Source organism: Boleophthalmus pectinirostris, unplaced genomic scaffold (genome assembly GCF_026225935.1).
Source record: "Boleophthalmus pectinirostris isolate CB_2022bp ecotype Guang Dong unplaced genomic scaffold, ASM2622593v1 HiC_scaffold_2825, whole genome shotgun sequence".
Lineage (NCBI taxonomy): Eukaryota > Metazoa > Chordata > Actinopteri > Gobiiformes > Gobiidae > Boleophthalmus > Boleophthalmus pectinirostris.
Genome location: NW_026571290.1, coordinates 54,390 through 75,000, shown reverse-complemented (window position 1 = coordinate 75,000; position 20,611 = coordinate 54,390). Strand labels below are relative to the sequence as shown.

General features: G+C 47.1%; 3 protein-coding genes across 3 annotated transcripts; 2 read left to right on the top strand and 1 right to left on the bottom strand.

Moving 5' to 3' along the window:
- Positions 1 to 8,784: 8,784 nt before the first annotated feature.
- On the bottom strand, positions 8,785 to 12,685 carry LOC129410890 (NACHT, LRR and PYD domains-containing protein 3-like). The gene is made up of 7 exons (XM_055159860.1): positions 12,640 to 12,685; positions 12,315 to 12,560; positions 11,735 to 12,031; positions 11,316 to 11,425; positions 10,094 to 10,125; positions 9,869 to 9,939; positions 8,785 to 9,605 (listed from the first exon to the last, which is right to left on the bottom strand). Exons 1-7 carry the CDS (start codon positions 12,683 to 12,685, stop codon positions 8,785 to 8,787), a joined length of 1,623 nt encoding a protein of 540 aa, XP_055015835.1.
- Positions 12,686 to 12,792: 107 nt separating this feature from the next.
- Positions 12,793 to 15,082, top strand: LOC129410889 (uncharacterized). Its single transcript, XM_055159859.1, has 4 exons — positions 12,793 to 13,162; positions 13,428 to 13,724; positions 13,997 to 14,030; positions 14,986 to 15,082. Exons 1-4 carry the CDS (start codon positions 12,793 to 12,795, stop codon positions 15,080 to 15,082), a joined length of 798 nt encoding a protein of 265 aa, XP_055015834.1.
- On the top strand, positions 14,703 to 18,485 carry LOC129410888 (protein NLRC3-like). The gene is made up of 5 exons (XM_055159858.1): positions 14,703 to 14,830; positions 14,986 to 15,056; positions 15,320 to 16,985; positions 17,330 to 17,373; positions 17,896 to 18,485. Exons 3-5 carry the CDS (start codon positions 15,346 to 15,348, stop codon positions 18,483 to 18,485), a joined length of 2,274 nt encoding a protein of 757 aa, XP_055015833.1. The 5' UTR covers positions 14,703 to 14,830; positions 14,986 to 15,056; positions 15,320 to 15,345.
- The last annotated feature ends 2,126 nt before the right edge of the window (positions 18,486 to 20,611 follow it).

Genomic DNA, 20,611 nt, shown 5'->3' with positions numbered 1-20,611 from the left:
TTCCATGACAAGATTCTCTCAGTAGAAACACATTTGTCCACATGAGTCCAGACTGAAGGACAGAGACACAGATTTGAGGTTCAAATGATCTGGGTGTTTTCTCGAGGAGCCACAGACTCTGAGAATCCAAACACAAACAAAGTCAAATGACTTGAAAGATCAAGAAAAAAACTCTTGGTTTCATTTTTTTCATGCATCATTTGAGGCTTTTGGTGTCAAAACTATAATTTAAGGAGTTAAAATTGAAAGTTTGATCTAATATTTGGTTGGTTCCACCTCCAGCTGCTCATCTCCAGTTTTCTTCCAGTAAAACAAACAGATGAAATGTTGTGACCTTTGACCTTTGGCCTCAGTTTGTTGGGGCGACTCGTCCAGAACAACATGGACACATGAGGAAAGAGGCGTCCCCAGAGCTGCTGCTGCACCGAGACTCTGCAGGGCCCCTCCCCATCAAACCATCCAACACTCTGTCTTTGTTCTGCTAAAGTGTCACTGTGGAACATTCCACTGAGTCCATGTTCAGACTTTTGCTCTCTGTGTTGACCTCCCCGTGCACATTCACCCACTTCTGCTTTAAGATGGAACATCTCCAACTGATGGGACTGATGTGCAACATGTAACCAGGGTAAAGTTCAATTCCCTTATCCAGATCCAATCCAGGTTTTCCCCTCTCCACCATGATTTGTCACCACCCATCACACCGCCCATTTCACCAATTATCCAATCACACATCCCCAGTCAGAGTATATAAGGTCCTGACTTCTCTCTCCTCAGTTGTGTGGGAGAGGAGCCAGGGGACAGAGCTTGAAGGTCAGTACATCTACACTGTTTCATTTCAAATTCTCATGTTCCCATTTTTTTAACTTCACCATTCACGTCTTTTAGAACCAGACCCGGTATGCAACATTGTCACGTGTGCTTTCAATACACTAAAACACTGCTGAACTGGTAAGTTAGAAGTGAACCCTGTTTATTGATTTATTTAATGGCTTTTGTTCTTGTGGCTTTGTCTGCTAGTGCTAATGCTAGAGCTAGCATGCTAATGCTAAGGTTAGCCATTTTGTCATATGCCCTATGTCTTGCTCTATGTATCATATGTCCATGTTAGCTTAGCATTAGCATGCTAAACAGCTAGCATGCTAATGCTAACATGTGCTCCACATGATTAGTTGTATCTTGTGACTGATTCACTTATGAACTCTTGTAATGTTAATGTCAATGCTAACGCTAACTGAAAATATGTTCTAAGAGGCCTTTTGTTAATGTGCACACAGGCCAGGTGCCCAAACTTGGGTTCAAATTGATGGCGAGTGAGGAACTGTCCTTTTGAGAGCTCCGGTCTGGTAGGAGGCTAACCGCCTGTCGTCTGTCTCCCACCTACTCCAGCTGCCTCCACTACGAAACTATTCAATCAACCGCGCTTTATGGACATCATACAACCTCAAAATAATTCATACTGGACTTTGAAGTAGTTTGGACTCTGTTTACACCCTGGGCAACCAGACCCAGTTCACAAGGACATTTAACTGAGTTGTTTGATTTTTGTTGCTGCAGCTGTTGTATATTTTGTTGTCTCACTTACTTCCTGTATAATACACTTTATTCATTTTCCACTAATCCCATGTCTCAATTTACTGCCCCTGCCTCCAGTAGCCTTACTTAGAATCTTCTGATCATTCAACTTTGCTAATTACACATAATAGTCATAACAGTTATTACATGATCATAACACAGTTACTACATGGTTATTACAGTTACAATCATTTCATATTCGTTACACTTTTATTACCTAAGTAATAAGCAAACACTTGTTACATAATTTGGCGAGCTAGCCAGGAGGGCAGTGGTATAGTAAATTGTTGTACTCTTACCAGTTCAGTTATGGAGGTTTTTGAAACGCTTGGGGTTAACATTCCAAATGCAGTTCTAGTAGACGGGGCTACTGATCCATCGTTGTGTAATGATGTCACAGAATTTTTAAGCCAGTATGGGGAAATCAATCGTAAGATACCCATAGGTGAAATTGAATCCGAGTTTTATGAGCGTACAGTTTTTGAATTTCGTGTCTGGTGCTGCGTTAAGAAAACTACCTCCATTACCTTATACTTACACATCCGACACAGGCAACAAATTCTACATTGAAAGTTTATCTGACATTTATGCATCCAAGCTTTGTGGTTCGAAGACTCAGTCATATTTGTCTGAACTTAAAACTGTAGCAAAACAATCTGGCAAACCGTATGCAGAAGTTCTACAAGATATGATGCTTCAATTAAGTCAGTCCATTGCTGAACTTCAACCAGAGCCGGCCAACCCCTCACTACCGACCGATCATGTCCAGATTAAGCAACCTCAAAGCCCTCCTACAAGTTCAAAGATCCCCAAGACCCACTTCCTCAAGCACAGCTGAGAACACGCAAGGCAGAGAGAGACAACCCACAATCCACATGACACCAAGTGACTTGAATCCCCCGGATGTCCAACGGTATGTTGTGGAACATGTTGTCAGGAGCGGAGATCATTCCCTGCACTACCCTCCATCACATCGCTTGAGAACTTTCTCTGGAAAAGTGCCCAGACCAGCTCATGAGACAGACTATGAAACGTGGCAATCTGGTGTTGAACTAATCCTGAAAGACCCAGCAATATCTGTTCTTCAGCGCACCAGGTTAATCTGTGACAGTCTATTGCCTCCAGCTGCGGATATGGTTAAACATCTCAGTTCTGCAACACCTCCAGAGATATATTTGGAACAACTCGACTCGGCGTATGGCACAGTGCAGGACGGCGATGAACTTTATGCAAAATTCCTTGATACTTACCAAGATGCTGGTGAAAAACCATCCACTTACCTGCAACGTCTCCAAGTCACTCTGCAACACGCTGTGAAAAGGGGAGTTTATGTAAAGGATGTGAATAAATGTCTCTTGACCCAATTCTGTCGAGGCTGTTGGGACAACAATCTGATTGTGGAGCTGCAGCTGAAGCAGAAGAAAAATAATCCACCTCCATTTCCAGAGTTTCTACTGCTGCTACGCACTGAAGAGGACCAAGATGCAGCCAAGTCAGTCCGAATGAAGCAGCATTTAGGCCCAAAGCATAAAGTCGCAAGCCATGCACAACTGGTAGAGCCAGAAGAAGAGTCCAACTTGTGTGCAGCCTTGACCACACTGACCAAACAATTAACTGAACAAATGTTAAATATTCAAAAGCAACTTGCATCCCTAACTGCAAATCGGAGTCACCATCCACCACGTTCTGCATCACGAACCAATAACCCTGCTACGTCCACTTCTCCAAAGCCTGGTTTTTGCTTCCGCTGCGGGGAAGATGGACATATCAAGCCACAGTGCATGAATAACCCAAATCCGACTTTAGTGAGTCAAAAGCGGAAACTGTACAACAGTAAACAGAGATGGCAGAAACCAAGTACCGACGGACATTTAAACTAGATCCAGTTCCTGCTGTGGGACAATCAGGAACTATACTGGACCAACCCCGTCCCGTCAAGAAACCTGTCCGGTGTGCAGAGTTACAATCACGCATCCATGCAAAGAAAAGATTACCCAAAGGATTGATCGGTTCCAGATGCACAGCGGAAGTCACAGTCGCTGGCCAACTCTGTCAAAGTCTGCTCGATACCGGTTCACAAGTAACCACGATTCCCGTCTCATTTTACAAGTGAACATTCTGTCTGACCAACCTATTCACTCACTCAATGAACTTCTCCATATCGAAGGTGCGGCAGGTCAAAATGTCCCTTATCTTGGGTATGTTGAGACAACAATCACATTTCCAGAAGATTTCCTTGGGAGCAAGTTCTCAATGCAAACTTTAGCACTTGTCATCCCCGATGTCCGACCAAATTTCCCAAACTCTGTGTTAATCGGCATGAACACCCTTGAAGCTTTGTACGATCAGTTCTCCACCAGTGATTCATCCACCTTCCAACCCAGCTCCTATGGTTATAAAGTTGTTCTAAAAACTCTTCAACTGACGTGCCAGAAGGACTGCCACAGCAACCTTGGACTTGTTACTCTCTGCAGTAGGACACCTGTGGTCATTCCGGCAGGCCATACAGTCATTGTCGAGGGCTCTGCCAAAGTTTCTGCACCCAGATCCCAACAGTCTGCTATCCTTCAGCATCCGGAAAGAGGCCTCCCGAGTGCTTTATGTGTGAGCAACTGTCTTGTTGATCTACCATCTCGTTCACCCTACAAGTTACCTGTCGTTGTTAAGAACGAATCGGGGCAGGACGTAACGATACCACCATCAGCTGTCATTGCCGAACTTGAAGCTGTCGATTGTACCATCCTCTCTCTCCCACCTACTCCAGCTGCCTCCACTACATAACCATTCAATCAACCGCGCTTTATGGACATCATACAACCTCAAAATAATTCATACTGGACTTTGAAGTAGTTTGGACTCTGTTCACACCCTGGGCAACCAGACCCAGTTTCGCAAGGACATTTAACTGAATTGTTTGATTTTTGTTGCTGCAGCTGTTGTATATTTTGTTGTCTCACTTTCTACCTGTATAATACACTTTATTCATTTTCAACAAATCCCATGTCTCAATTTACTGCCTCTGCCTCCAGTAGCCTTACTTAGAATCTTCTGATCATTCAACTTTGCTAATTACACATAATAATCATCAGTTATTACATGATCATAACACAGTTACTACATGGTTATTACAGTTACAATCATTTCATATTCGTTACACTTTTATTACCTAAGTAATAAGCAAACACTTGTTACAAACAGATGAGAACAGGACACAGTGACACTTGTTTTTCTTGAAGCAGAACTTCAGTGTCCAGTCCAAACTGAGGCTGTTGGAGGAACTGAACACAGCCCAAGTCTGATGTTTGTCCTGACGAGACCCGAGTGACTCTTCATTTACAAAGCCACACTGAGGAACCTTCTGGGTTCCCTTTGTAAAGATTGTAAAAGTGTGTTTTTCTTGACAGATGCAGATGGTTTTCTAATGTGACTCTTTGTGATTTGTGTGTTTTGTGTTGTTGTGTTGCTGCTCCTTGGACACGTGTCTCTTGAAAAAGAGCTTCTGAATCTCAGTGGGACGTCCTGGTTCAATAAAGGTCAAATCAAATCAAGTGTTTCCTCACACGCAGCCAAAATGAGCCGTTTGTTTGTGTCAGTGGAAGTTGATGATGGGCCTCCTGAGGACCTTCACTTGTTTGTAAAGACGATGTGTCTGATCACATCAGTGTCTCCGCTTCACTCAAGTGAAGAGACGCCACACACTCTTTTTTACACTAAATGTCTTCAGTCCAGGAACAATTCATATAAAAGGCCACGACTTCTTTGTGAAGTTTAGGCTTCTTTTTGATTTGTGGCTTTGGAGACAAACTTGTTCCCAGAATGTTTGATTTGACTGAAAGTGTCACAGCTGTAGACAAACTCACACAAACAAGACACAAAAACCACCGGAGTCGACTCAGGAGTTGAATAAACTTCAACAGAATCTGAAAGCTTTATAATCCAGGCAGCTCTGGAAAATGGAACAACAGATGTAGAACAAGGCAGATTATTGTCCACATATGTCCACAATAGAACTGGGACAGTTTCTGTCAATAAAACACTAAAGAACATTTCAGGGAAAAAGAAAAAGTGTTTCTGAATCCAAGAATGGTTTAGTGGGTGTAGAGTCCCACATCTTCTCTCCCTGTTTCACTCTTGGAAGATTTTCTTCATTGGTTTAAAAATGTTTAAGGATTATTTTAAAATGAATTGAAATTGTTAGAACTTTGTACAATTTGCTAAAATATATAACAGCAAAAGGAGAAATTCAATTTGTCGACTGGATAAAAGTTTATTTGGCTGAATCTGTTCCTCAGTTGGTCCAAGCTGCTTCTTCAGTTCTGTCAGACTCTGGTGACTCTTCCTTATATCTGCAGGAGGAGCAAACTACACTGAAACTCCTCTGGAACTAACACACACTGTTTACAGTTTGTGTTTGTCAGGCCTGTTGACCTGTACACCTCTGGTCCTGACCTGACTCCACCTGTTGTTCTTGTTTGTTTTGTTGGAGGTTTGAGGTTGGACGTGTAAACAGGAGACAGATGGAGTCTGAGTCTGTTTCTTCTTTTCTTTCAGACTCTCAAACAGATCTCAGACTCCACTGTCAGTGACCCAGGTGTGTGTAACAGTGTGTGTTAGTTCCAGAGGAGTTTCAGTGTAGTTTGCTCCTCCTGCAGATATAAGGAAGAGTCACCAGAGTCTGACAGAACTGAAGAAGCAGCTTGGACCAACTGAGAAACACATTTGACCAAACTAACTTTTGTCCACTTCACAAATTGAATTTCTCCTTGTGTTGTGGATTCTCCCAGGACGACTGAGGGATTTTTCACAAAAATATATAATAATAAAAACAGAAAATGCCTCAAAAGAAAATAAAAGTGTCTGTCTCTGTGACGCTCACAGTTCTTTCAGAACAAACTCTGACACTGACCAGAGTCAAGTCCAGGTAAAGTCCCAGTTTGTCAGAGATCATCAGTGACTCTGTCTGAAGGAGACTCTGTGGACACAACATCAGGAGGAGCTCAGGTCCACCAGAGTCACAGAGGAACCTTCAGTCACCAGTCTAAACCCTGGAAACAGAGGCTCAGAGAAGGACGAGGAGAAGGTGTGGATGTGGAACAGTTCTTCATCAGAGGAGATCTGATAGAAGGACAGAGCTCCAGCCTCAGAGTCCAGGAACACGCCCACTCTGCCCGAGGACACGCCCCCTTCACCAGAGGACACGCCCCCTCTCTCTGAGTGACAGGAGTCAGTGAGTCGTGTCATGTTGCTGTTGTGAAGGACAGAGTATCCATCACTGTAGATCCACAGACTCCAGGAGTGATCATTGTTTCCAAACCACTCTCTGTTCCTCTTCGTCTGATCTTTCTGTAACTCGCTGCTATTACAAACCCCCCCGCTCCAGTTCACCTCCCAGTAACAGCGCCCCCTCAGGCCAGTGCAGCTCAGGACCTGATAGTACGAGTCTGTGAACCTGTCCTCATGATCTGGATACTTCTGCTCCTCCTTCACAAGTGTCACAGTTCGATGGTGGTCAGACATCCTCAGGCGTCTGTGAGCTGAGTTTGGGTCCAGAGAGACGTCACAGGAGTCTGAAAACACAAACATGTGAATGTGAGGAGAATGTTCATGTGTGAAAGCATCAGTGGACGTAGAGCTGGAGGCGTTTACAGGAGCCACAAAGAGTTTAGTCTTTAGTGTCATGGGCTTTATTGGACACCACGTGGATCTGCTGACTCAGATAAACCACTCAGGGTTCAAGAGTTTGTTCAACTGAGCTGATGCTTCTACAGATGTTCTCTCTGTGTCTGTAGGTTCTCCACAGACCTGGAGTCGTGTCAGCGTGAACGTTCTCCACAGACCTGGAGTCGTGTCAGCGTGAACGTTCTCCACAGACCTGGAGTCGTGTCAGCGTGAACGTTCTCCACAGACCTGGAGTCGTGTCAGCGTGAACGTTCTCCACAGACCTGGAGTCGTGTCAGCGTGAACGTTCTCCCACAGACCTGGAGTCGTGTCAGTGTGAAAGGTGAGTCCAGTCCCACGTTAAAGTCACAACATGTTTATTTCATGTTTCTGTCATTGTGATTCTCTTATTAAGACACAAAACAAGACTCACACTTCCTCAGATCTGAGAGTTTACGCAGCTCTGCCCCATCCAACCTGAAACACACAAGTCCAGTTTCAGACCAGACCAGACCAGGACCAGACCAGACCAGACCAGGACCAGGACCAGGACCAGACCAGGACCAGACCAGGACCAGACCAGGACCAGACCAGGACCAGGACCAGGACCAGACCAGGACCAGACCAAGGACCAGGACTACACCTGACAGACAGTTTTGTTTGCTTTGTTTTCTTTTAATTTAAAATATTGAGTAAAATAAACTCACGTTTCTTTGTTTGAGGTTTTCTCCACAGGTTCTTCTCTCATGTTCTTCTGTTTCTCCTGCACCAGACTGTGGTGGTTCATCTCGTTCAGACAGTGGAGCAGGTTCAGACTTTTCTCCTCAGACAGACCCTCTTCATCCAGCTTCTGTTTGATGAACTCATGTGTTTTCTGCTTTTTATTTTTCCAAGGCAACAGATGATGGAGCAGGTTCTGATTGGTCCGATCACCTTTTGTCTGAATCAGCAGACCCTGCAGCAGGTTCTGATTGGTCGGCAGAGACAGCCCCAGGAGGAAGCGCAGGAACAGGTCCAGGTGTCCGTTTGGACTCTGTAAGGCCTGGTCCACAGCAGAGCGGTAGAAGGCCTCAGGGTCTGGACTCTCAGAGGAGTGTGGTGTCTCCAGCAGGTTCTCTCCAGAGCTGTAGAAGGTCTGATGGACGTGAAGAGCAGCCAGAAACTCCTGCACACTCAGATGGATGAAGCAGTAGACCTTGTCCTGGTACAGGCCTGGCTCCTCTCTAAAGACCTGTGTGAACACTCCGGAGTACACTGAGGCCGCTGCAGCGTCCAGCCCACACTCGCTCAGGTCACTCTCGTAGAAGATCAGGTTTCCTTTCTGCAGCTGCTCAAAGGCCACTTTTCCCAGAGACTTCACCATCTCCCTGGTCTCTGGAGTCCAGTGAAGGTCCTCCCCTGATCCCTGCTGATACTTGATGTTCTGGACTTTGGCCTGCACCACCAGGAAGTGGACGTACATCTGTGTGAGAGTCCGGGGCAGCTCTGGTTCTGTTTGTTCCAGAAGCTTCTGTAGAACCTTGGAGAGGATCCAGCAGAAGATCGGGATGTGGCTCATGATGTGGAGGCTGCGGACGCGCTCTTGATGTGGGAGATGACGACCGTGGCCTGGTCTCTGAACCTCTTCCTGAAGTACTGCTCCTTCTGCGGGTCGGCGAACCCTCGCACCTCTGTCACCATGGAGACGCACTCAGCAGGGATCTGATTGGCCGCGGCGGGGCGCGTGGTTATCCAGAGGAGAGCGGAGGGAAGCAGGCTCCCCCTGATGAGGTTCACCAGCAGCACGTGCACTGAGGCGGACTCTGTGGGGTCGCTCAGGACCCGGGTTCGGCCGAAGTCCAGAGGAAGTCTGCACTCGTCCAGACCGTCAAAGATGAAGAGCACCTGGAGCTGTTGGAAGCTGCAGAGATCTTTGGATGGACTGAAGAAGTGGTGCAGCAGCTCCACCAGGCTGAACTGTGTGTCTCTGAGCACGTTCAGATCTCTGAAAGTGAAGGGGAACAGCAGCTGGAGGTCCTGGTGGGCCCGGCCTTCAGCCCAGTCCAGACTCAACTTCTGAGTCAGCACTGTTTTCCCCACGCCGGCCACGCCCTTCGTCAGCACTAATCTGATTGGCTGTGGTGAATGTGGGCGGGGTTTAAACATGTCCTGACATGGGACAGTCGTCTCATCGGCCGCTCTCCTGGACTGTGTCTCCATGTGTAGGACCTCATGTTCCTGGTGGTTCTGTCCAGAGTCTCCCACAGTGATGCAGAGCTCTATGAAGCCTTCATCAAACTCCATCTTCTCTGTGGTTCCTCTGATGTTCTCTGTGAGGAACTTAAACTTCTGTGTCAGTGTGGACTTCATCTCCTCCGAGCTCCTCCTGATGATCTCTGTGAGGACACAAACAGAACATGAGACTCATCAGTTTGTCTTTAAGCGTGGACATGGCACTGACACGTGGATCTGTGCGCTGAACCAGATCTTGGAGAAATAGAACTCCCAGGGTTCCACCGTATTCATGTGTCTCATGGACGCGTCTAAAGCCTCTGATCAGATGAACCACAGAAAACTCTTCAACAAATCATCAAACCCAAAAGGTTTTGTAGTGAAATGTGTGTAAAGTGTCTTTAGCTCCTGTGCTGCTGGAGTTTACCTTCAGGAGCTCCAACATTGTCCTGCAGCAGGTTCTCCAGAACAGCAGGGTCTCCTCTTTCCTCAAGGGAACTGGAAATGAAGAAGAAAAGGTTTTGCTCAATAGTTTGATTGTGATTTTAAAGTGAGAACAGAACAAGACACTGTGGTCCCTCATGTGTCCAGTCGTGCTCCATGGAGATTGGACCATTATTTTGTAGATTCAGCTCAAATGTTTCACACTTACGTTTGTTGTTCTTCTGCAGCTCCATTTTGGGCCTGAAAAATAAAATCAAAGTTGGTTTGAACTTGTTTCTTTCTCTAATGTTTCTGTTGTGATTCTAGAAATGAATTTTCTCCAGTCTGATCCCCACAACATTTGAAACGACCAAAGGAGCAAAATGAAACTCCAGAGTGAATACATGAGTGTTAAACTGCTCTACTCTCTCCAGAGTGAATACATGAGTGTTAAACTGCTCTACTCCAGAGTGAATACATGAGTGTTAAACTGCTCTACTCCAGAGTGAATACATGAGTGTTAAACTGCTCTATCCAGAGTGAATACTATAAAGCTCTATGAATGAACTGCTCTATCCAGAGTGTGTTAAACTGCTCCAGATTAAACTGCTCTACTCCAGAGTGAATACATGAGTGTTAAACTGCTGCTCTACTCCAGAGTGAATACATGAGTGTTGTACAGAGTGAATACATGAGTGTTAAACTGCTCTACTCCAGAGTGAATACATGAGTGTTAAACTGCTCTACTCCAGAGTGAATACATGAGTGTTAAAAACTGCTCTACTCCAGAGTGAATACATGAGTGTTAAACTGCTCTACTCCAGAGTGAATACATGAGTGTTAAACTGCTCTACTCCAGAGTGAATACATGAGTGTTAAACTGCTCTACTCCAGAGTGAATACATGAGTGTTAAACTGCTCTACTCCAGAGTGAATACATGAGTGTTAAACTGCTCTACTCCAGAGTGAATACATGAGTGTTTAAACTGCTCTACTCCAGAGTGAATACATGAGTGTTAAACTGCTCTACTCCAGAGTGAATACATGAGTGTTAAACAGCTCTACTCCAGAGTGAATACATGAGTGTTAAACAGCTCTACTCCAGAGTGAATACATGAGTGTTAAACAGCTCTACTCCAGAGTGAATACATGAGTGTTAAACAGCTCTACTCCAGAGTGAATACATGAGTGTTAAACTGCTCTACTCCAGAGTGAATACATGAGTGTTAAACTGCTCTACTCCAGAGTGAATACATGAGTGTTAAACTGCTCTACTCCAGAGTGAATACATGAGTGTTAAACTGCTCTACTCCAGAGTGAATACATGAGTGTTAAACTGCTCTACTCCAGAGTGAATACATGAGTGTTAAACTGCTCTACTCCAGAGTGAATACATGAGTGTTAAACTGCTCTACTCCAGAGTGAATACATGAGTGTTAAACTGGTTTCACCTTTTTGTTCTGTCGACGTTTCCACAGGAAGAAAACCACGACTCCAGCCAGGACGAGGACCACACACACTGAGACTCCGATCACAGCTGCAGGGGCCCCAGGGCCCTCTGCTGTGGGACACCAACACATGTGGAGATCAGACAGGTCTACTGCACCTGTCACTGCACTGTCACTGCACTGCACTGTCACTCACCTGTCACTGCTGCTGCACTGTCACCTGTGCACCTGTCACTGCACCTGTCACTGCACCTGTCACTGCTCCTGTCACTGCTCCTGCTCCAACCTCAGAGTTCAGTTTAACACACTGAGACGTTTTGACGTGCGACAAAAGAACCGCCTCAGATATTTTTCTATGAATGTGTCTCACCTGTCAGACTCACCTGTCAGACTCACCTGTCAGACTCACCTGTCAGACTCACCTGCCTCCTTTGTGCGTCCCAGTTGTGTGCTGGAGATGTAGTTTTGTTGCTGCGTGTGGACTTCACACAGGTACTCGCCCTCCTGCTCTGGGCTCAGCTCCTTCAGACTCAGAGCGCCTGACTCTGACAGGCGCTCCACAAACGGCCTCCAGGGGGCGCCGTAGGTCACGTCCGCTCCGCTCCGGCTCAGGACGCTCTGGACGCGGTTGAAGGTCCAACTCAGGCTCTTGACTGGAGCAGACGGAGCAGAAGAGGAGGAGCAGGGCAGAGTCACGTCTGAGGACATCTCCACTGGAGCTGAGGAAGAACACACACAAGTGAGGACAGGAGCAGACAGGAGCAGACAGGAGCAGACACACAAGTGAGGACAGGAGCAGACAGGAGCAGACACACAAGTGAGGACAGGAGACAGGAGCAGACAGGAGCAGACACACAAGTGAGAGCAGACAGGAGCAGACAGGAGCAGACAGGAGCAGACACACAAGTGAGGACAGGAGCAGACAGGAGCAGACAGGAGCAGACACACAAGTGAGGACAGGAGCAGACAGGAGCAGACAGGAGCAGACAGGAGCAGACTCACGGTTCAGGCTGTAGGTGGCGCTCTTCCAGCTGTGGGTCGTGCTGATGTTACAGGTGAACCTCTGAGGGGGGCGGAGCTCCAGGGCGAGCGAGCTGCTGACGGAGTAGAGCTGATCCCCCATTGGCCGCGTCTGGGTTTGGTGGGCGGAGTCAGGGGTCCAGGTCACGGCGGGCTGAGGGTAGATGCCCTCAGAGCTGCAGACCAGAACGTCTCCTTTAAGCTCCAAGTGCAGGAACGACACGGGACCTGAAGGGGGGGCGCCACAGGAAACACAGAGACATAAAGACACAGAGACACTGAAGTCCTATGAACAAGTCCTGGAGACAGTGACACTTGGAGAGGAACGTCCTCCTGATCTGAACCTCACTCATGTTCTGTTATTGGTGGAACCATTTCCAAGTGTCACGAACGATATCGTCAACGTTACGTGACGATATCGTATCGTGACACTTGGAAATGGTTCCACCAATAACAGAACATGAGTGAGGTTCAGATCAGGAGGACGTTCCTCTCCAAGTGTCACTGTCTCCAGGACTTGTTCATAGGACTTCAGTGTCTCTGTGTCTTTATGTCTCTGTGTTTTCCTGTGGCGCCCCCTTCAGGTCCCGTGTCGTTCCTGCACTTGGAGCTTAAAGGAGACGTTCTGGTCTGCAGCTCTGAGGGCATCTACCCTCAGCCCGCCGTGACCTGGACCCCTGACTCCGCCCACCAAACCCAGACGCGGCCAATGGGGGATCAGCTCTACTCCGTCAGCAGCTCGCTCGCCCTGGAGCTCCGCCCCCCTCAGAGGTTCACCTGTAACATCAGCACGACCCACAGCTGGAAGAGCGCCACCTACAGCCTGAACCGTGAGTCTGCTCCTGTCTGCTCCTGTCTGCTCCTGTCCTCACTTGTGTGTCTGCTCCTGTCTGCTCCTGTCCTCACTTGTGTGTCTGCTCCTGTCTGCTCCTCTGTCTGCTCCTGTCCTCCTTGTCTGTCTGCTCCTGTCTGCTCCTGTCTGCTCCTGTCTGTCCTCACTTGTGTGTCTGCTCCTGTCTGCTCCTGTCCTCACTGTGTGTCTGCTCCTGTCTGCTCCTGTCTGCTCCTGTCTCACTTGTGTGTGTTCTTCCTCAGCTCCAGTGGAGATGTCCTCAGACGTGACTCTGCCCTGCTCCTCCTCTTCTGCTCCGTCTGCTCCAGTCAAGAGCCTGAGTTGGACCTTCAACCGCGTCCAGAGCGTCCTGAGCCGGAGCGGAGCGGACGTGACCTACGGCGCCCCCTGGAGGCCGTTTGTGGAGCGCCTGTCAGAGTCAGGCGCTCTGAGTCTGAAGGAGCTGAGCCCAGAGCAGGAGGCGAGTACCTGTGTGAAGTCCACACGCAGCAACAAAAACTACATCTCCAGCACACAACTGGGACGCACAAAGGAGGCAGGTGAGTCTGACAGGTGAGTCTGACAGGTGAGTCTACAGGTGAGTCTGACAGGTGTGACACATGTGACACATTCATAGAAAATATCTGAGGCGGTTCTTTTGTGCGCACGTCAAAACGTCTCAGTGTGTTTAAACTGAACTCTGAGGTTGGAGCAGGAGCAGTGACAGGAGCAGTGAGCACAGGAGGTGCAGTGCAGTGACAGGTGCAGTGACAGGTGCAGTGACAGGTGCAGTAGACCCTGTCTGATCTCCACATGTGTTGGTGTCCCACAGCAGAGGGCCCTGGGGCCCTGCAGGTGCCCCTGGGGTACAGCTGTGTCATGTCTGTCTGTGCTGTGTCGTCTCTGGCTGGAGTAGAGCTGTTTTGTCTGTAGAGCTGTTTAACACTCATGTATTCACTCTGGAGTAGAAATGTCTGTAGAGTGTTTAACACTCTGTCTCTGTAACAGTTTAACAGTGTTTTCTCTGAGTAAGCAGTTTTCACTCTGTATTCACTCTGGAGTAACAGTTTACACTCATGTATTCACTCTGGAGTAGAGCAGTTTAACACTCATGTATCACTCTGTAGAGCAGTTTAACACTCAGTATTCACTCTGGAGTAGAGTTTAACACTCATGTATTCACTCTGGAGTAGAGCAGTTTAACACTCATGTATTCACTCTCTGTTTAACACTCATGTTCACTCTGGAGTAGAACAGTTTAACACTCATGTATTCACTCTGGAGTAGAGCAGTTTAACACTCATGTATTCACTCTGGAGTAGAGCAGCACTCATGTATTCACTCTGGAGTAGACAGTTTTACACTCTGGAGTAGAGTTAAACTCATGTATTCACTCTGGAGTAGAGCAGTTTAACACTCATGTATTCACTCTGGAGTAGAGCAGTTTAACACTCATGTATTCACTCTGGAGTAGAGCAGTTTAACACTCATGTATTCACTCTGGAGTTTCATTTTGCTCCTTTGGTCGTTTCAAATGTTGTGGGGATCAGACTGGAGAAAATTCATTTCTAGAATCACAACAGAAACATTAGAGAAAGAAACAAGTTCAAACCAACTTTGATTTTATTTTTCAGGCCCAAAATGGAGCTGCAGAAGAACAACAAACGTAAGTGTGAAACATTTGAGCTGAATCTACAAAATAATGGTCCAATCTCCATGGAGCACGACTGGACACATGAGGGACCACAGTGTCTTGTTCTGTTCTCACTTTAAAATCACAATCAAACTATTGAGCAAAACCTTTTTCTTCTTCATTTCCAGTTCCCTTGAGGAAAGAGGAGACCCTGCTGTTCTGGAGAACCTGCTGCAGGACAATGTTGGAGCTCCTGAAGGTAAACTCCAGCAGCACAGGAGCTAAAGACACTTTACACACATTTCACTACAAAACCTTTTGGGTTTGATGATTTGTTGAAGAGTTTTCTGTGGTTCATCTGATCAGAGGCTTTAGACGCGTCCATGAGACACATGAATACGGTGGAACCCTGGGAGTTCTATTTCTCCAAGATCTGGTTCAGCGCACAGATCCACGTGTCAGTGCCATGTCCACGCTTAAAGACAAACTGATGAGTCTCATGTTCTGTTTGTGTCCTCACAGAGATCATCAGGAGGAGCTCGGAGGAGATGAAGTCCACACTGACACAGAAGTTTAAGTTCCTCACAGAGAACATCAGAGGAACCACAGAGAAGATGGAGTTTGATGAAGGCTTCATAGAGCTCTGCATCACTGTGGGAGACTCTGGACAGAACCACCAGGAACATGAGGTCCTACACATGGAGACACAGTCCAGGAGAGCGGCCGATGAGACGACTGTCCCATGTCAGGACATGTTTAAACCCCGCCCACATTCACCACAGCCAATCAGATTAGTGCTGACGAAGGGCGTGGCCGGCGTGGGGAAAACAGTGCTGACTCAGAAGTTGAGTCTGGACTGGGCTGAAGGCCGGGCCCACCAGGACCTCCAGCTGCTGTTCCCCTTCACTTTCAGAGATCTGAACGTGCTCAGAGACACACAGTTCAGCCTGGTGGAGCTGCTGCACCACTTCTTCAGTCCATCCAAAGATCTGTGCAGCTTCCAACAGCTCCAGGTGCTCTTCATCTTTGACGGTCTGGACGAGTGCAGACTTCCTCTGGACTTCGGCCGAACCCGGGTCCTGAGCGACCCCACAGAGTCCGCCTCAGTGCACGTGCTGCTGGTGAACCTCATCAGGGGGAGCCTGCTTCCCTCCGCTCTCCTCTGGATAACCACGCGCCCCGCCGCGGCCAATCAGATCCCTGCTGAGTGCGTCTCCATGGTGACAGAGGTGCGAGGGTTCGCCGACCCGCAGAAGGAGCAGTACTTCAGGAAGAGGTTCAGAGACCAGGCCACGGTCGTCATCTCCCACATCAAGAGCGTCCGCAGCCTCCACATCATGAGCCACATCCCGATCTTCTGCTGGATCCTCTCCAAGGTTCTACAGAAGCTTCTGGAACAAACAGAACCAGAGCTGCCCCGGACTCTCACACAGATGTACGTCCACTTCCTGGTGGTGCAGGCCAAAGTCCAGAACATCAAGTATCAGCAGGGATCAGGGGAGGACCTTCACTGGACTCCAGAGACCAGGGAGATGGTGAAGTCTCTGGGAAAAGTGGCCTTTGAGCAGCTGCAGAAAGGAAACCTGATCTTCTACGAGAGTGACCTGAGCGAGTGTGGGCTGGACGCTGCAGCGGCCTCAGTGTACTCCGGAGTGTTCACACAGGTCTTTAGAGAGGAGCCAGGCCTGTACCAGGACAAGGTCTACTGCTTCATCCATCTGAGTGTGCAGGAGTTTCTGGCTGCTCTTCACGTCCATCTGACCTTCTACAGCTCTGGAGAGAACCTGCTGGAGACACCACACTCCTCTGAGAGTCCAGACCCTGAGGCCTTCTACCGCTCTGCTGTGGACCAGGCCTTACAGAGTCCAAACGGACACCTGGACCTGTTCCTGCGCTTCCTCCTGGGGCTGTCTCTGCCGACCAATCAGAACCTGCTGCAGGGTCTGGTGATTCAGACAAAAGGTGATCGGACCAATCAGAACCTGTTCCATCGTCTGTTGTCTTGGAACAATAAAAAGCAGAAAACACATGAGTTCATCAAACAGAAGCTGGATGAAGAGGGTCTGTCTGAGGAGAAAAGTCTGAACCTGCTCCACTGTCTGAACGAGATGAACCACCACAGTCTGGTGGAGGAGACACAGAAGAACATGAGAGAAGAACCTGTGGAGAAAACCTCAAACAAAGAAACGTGAGTTTATTTTACTCAATATTTTAAATTAAAAGAAAACAAAGCAAAAAAAAACTGGTCTGGTCCTGGTCTAGTCCTGGTCCTGGTCCTGGTCCTGGTCTGGTCCTGGTCTGGTCCTGGTCCTGGTCTGGTCTGGTCTGGTCTGGTCCTGGTCTGGTCTGGTCTGGTCTGGTCCTGGTCTGGTCCTGGTCTGGTCTGGTCTGGTCTGGTCTGGTCTGGTCTGGTCTGGTCCTGGTCTGGTCTGGTCTGGTCTGGTCCTGGTCTGGTCTGGTCTGGTCTGGTCTGGTCCTGGTCTGGTCCTGGTCTGGTCCTGGTCTGGTCTAAACTGGACTTGTGTGTTTCAGGTTGGATGGGGCAGAGCTGCGTAAACTCTCAGATCTGAGGAAGTGTGAGTCTTGTTTTGTGTCTTAATAAGAGAATCACAATGACAGAAACATGAAATAAACATGTTGTGACTTTAACGTGGGACTGGACTCACCTTTCACACTGACACGACTCCAGGTCTGTGGAGAACGTTCACGCTGACACGACTCCAGGTCTGTGGAGAACGTTCACGCTGACACGACTCCAGGTCTGTGGAGAACGTTCACGCTGACACGACTCCAGGTCTGTGGAGAACGTTCACGCTGACACGACTCCAGGTCTGTGGAGAACGTTCACGCTGACACGACTCCAGGTCTGTGGAGAACCTACAGACACAGAGAGAACATCTGTAGAAGCATCAGCTCAGTTGAACAAACTCTTGAACCCTGAGTGGTTTATCTGAGTCAGCAGATCCACGTGGTGTCCAATAAAGCCCATGACACTAAAGACTAAACTCTTTGTGGCTCCTGTAAACGCCTCCAGCTCTACGTCCACTGATGCTTTCACACATGAACATTCTCCTCACATTCACATGTTTGTGTTTCAGACTCCTGTGACGTCTCTCTGGACCCAAACTCAGCTCACAGACGCCTGAGGATGTCTGACCACCATCGAACTGTGACACTTGTGAAGATGAACGAGAAGCAGAAGTATCCAGATCATGAGGACAGGTTCACAGGCTTTAACTATCAGGTCCTGAGCTGCACTGGCCTGAGGGGGCGCTGTTACTGGGAGGTGAACTGGAGCGGGATGGTTGAAATATCAGTGAGTTACAGAAAGATCAAACGAAACACAAAAGAGAGTTGGTTTGGAAACAATGATCACTCCTGGAGTCTGTGGATCTATAATGATGGAAGATACTCTGTCCGTCACAACTGTATCATGACACGACTCACTGACTCCTGTCACTCAGAGAGAGGGGGCGTGTCCTCTGGTGAAGGGGGCGTGTCCTCGGGCAGAGTGGGCGTGTTCCTGGACTCTGAGGCTGGAGCTCTGTCCTTCTATCAGATCTCCTCTGATGAAGAACTGTTCCACATCCACACCTTCTCCTCGTCCTTCTCTGAGCCTCTGATTCCAGGGTTTAGACTGTGGTTTCCAGGTTCCTCTGTGACTCTGGTGGACCTGAGCTCCTCCTGATGTTGTGTCCACAGAGTCTCCTTCAGACAGAGTCACTGATGATCTCTGACAAACTGGGACTTTACCTGGACTTGACTCTGGTCAGTGTCAGAGTTTGTTCTGAAAGAACTGTGAGCGTCACAGAGACAGACACTTTTATTTTCTTTTGAGGCATTTTCTGTTTTTATTATTATATATTTTTGTGAAAAATCCCTCAGTCGTCCTGGAGAATCCACAACACAAGGAGAAATTCAATTTGTGAAGTGGACAAAAGTTAGTTTTGGTCAAATGTGTTTCTCAGTTGGTCCAAGCTGCTTCTTCAGTTCTGTCAGACTCTGGTGACTCTTCCTTATATCTGCAGGAGGAGCAAACTACACTGAAACTCCTCTGAAACTAACCACACTGGAGATGATGGAGTCTGAGTCTCAGTTGATCTGAAAAGAACAGAGAACAGAACTCAGACTCCATCTGTCTCCTGTTTACACGTCCAACCTCAAACCTCCAACAAAACAAACAAGAACAACAGGTGGAGTCAGGTCAGGACCAGAGGTGTACAGGTCAACAGGCCTGACAAACACAAACTGTAAACAGTGTGTGTTAGTTCCAGAGGAGTTTCAGTGTAGTTTGCTCCTCCTGCAGATATAAGGAAGAGTCACCAGAGTCTGACAGAACTGAAGAAGCAGCTTGGACCAACTGAGGAACAGATTCAGCCAAATAAACTTTTATCCAGTCGACAAATTGAATTTCTCCTTTTGCTGTTATATATTTTAGCAAATTGTACAAAGTTCTAACAATTTCAATTCATTTTAAAATAATCCTTAAACATTTTTAAACCAATGAAGAAAATCTTCCAAGAGTGAAACAGGGAGAGAAGATGTGGGACTCTACACCCACTAAACCATTCTTGGATTCAGAAACACTTTTTCTTTTTCCCTGAAATGTTCTTTAGTGTTTTATTGACAGAAACTGTCCCAGTTCTATTGTGGACATATGTGGACAATAATCTGCCTTGTTCTACATCTGTTGTTCCATTTTCCAGAGCTGCCTGGATTATAAAGCTTTCAGATTCTGTTGAAGTTTATTCAACTCCTGAGTCGACTCCGGTGGTTTTTGTGTCTTGTTTGTGTGAGTTTGTCTACAGCTGTGACACTTTCAGTCAAATCAAACATTCTGGGAACAAGTTTGTCTCCAAAGCCACAAATCAAAAAGAAGCCTAAACTTCACAAAGAAGTCGTGGCCTTTTATATGAATTGTTCCTGGACTGAAGACATTTAGTGTAAAAAAGAGTGTGTGGCGTCTCTTCACTTGAGTGAAGCGGAGACACTGATGTGATCAGACACATCGTCTTTACAAACAAGTGAAGGTCCTCAGGAGGCCCATCATCAACTTCCACTGACACAAACAAACGGCTCATTTTGGCTGCGTGTGAGGAAACACTTGATTTGATTTGACCTTTATTGAACCAGGACGTCCCACTGAGATTCAGAAGCTCTTTTTCAAGAGACACGTGTCCAAGGAGCAGCAACACAACAACACAAAAACACACAAATCACAAAGAGTCACATTAGAAAACCATCTGCATCTGTCAAGAAAAACACACTTTTACAATCTTTACAAAGGGAACCCAGAAGGTTCCTCAGTGTGGCTTTGTAAATGAAGAGTCACTCGGGTCTCGTCAGGACAAACATCAGACTTGGGCTGTGTTCAGTTCCTCCAACAGCCTCAGTTTGGACTGGACACTGAAGTTCTGCTTCAAGAAAAACAAGTGTCACTGTGTCCTGTTCTCATCTGTTTGTAACAAGTGTTGCTTATTACTTAGGTAATAAAAGTGTAACGAATATGAAATGATTGTAACTGTAATAACCATGTAGTAACTGTGTTATGATCATGTAATAACTGTTATGACTATTATGTGTAATTAGCAAAGTTGAATGATCAGAAGATTCTAAGTAAGGCTACTGGAGGCAGGGGCAGTAAATTGAGACATGGGATTTGTTGAAAATGAATAAAGTGTATTATACAGGTAGAAAGTGAGACAACAAAATATACAATAGCTGCAGCAACAAAAATCAAACAATTCAGTTAAATGTCCTTGCGAACTGGGTCTGGTTGCCCAGGGTGTGAACAGAGTCCAAACTACTTCAAAG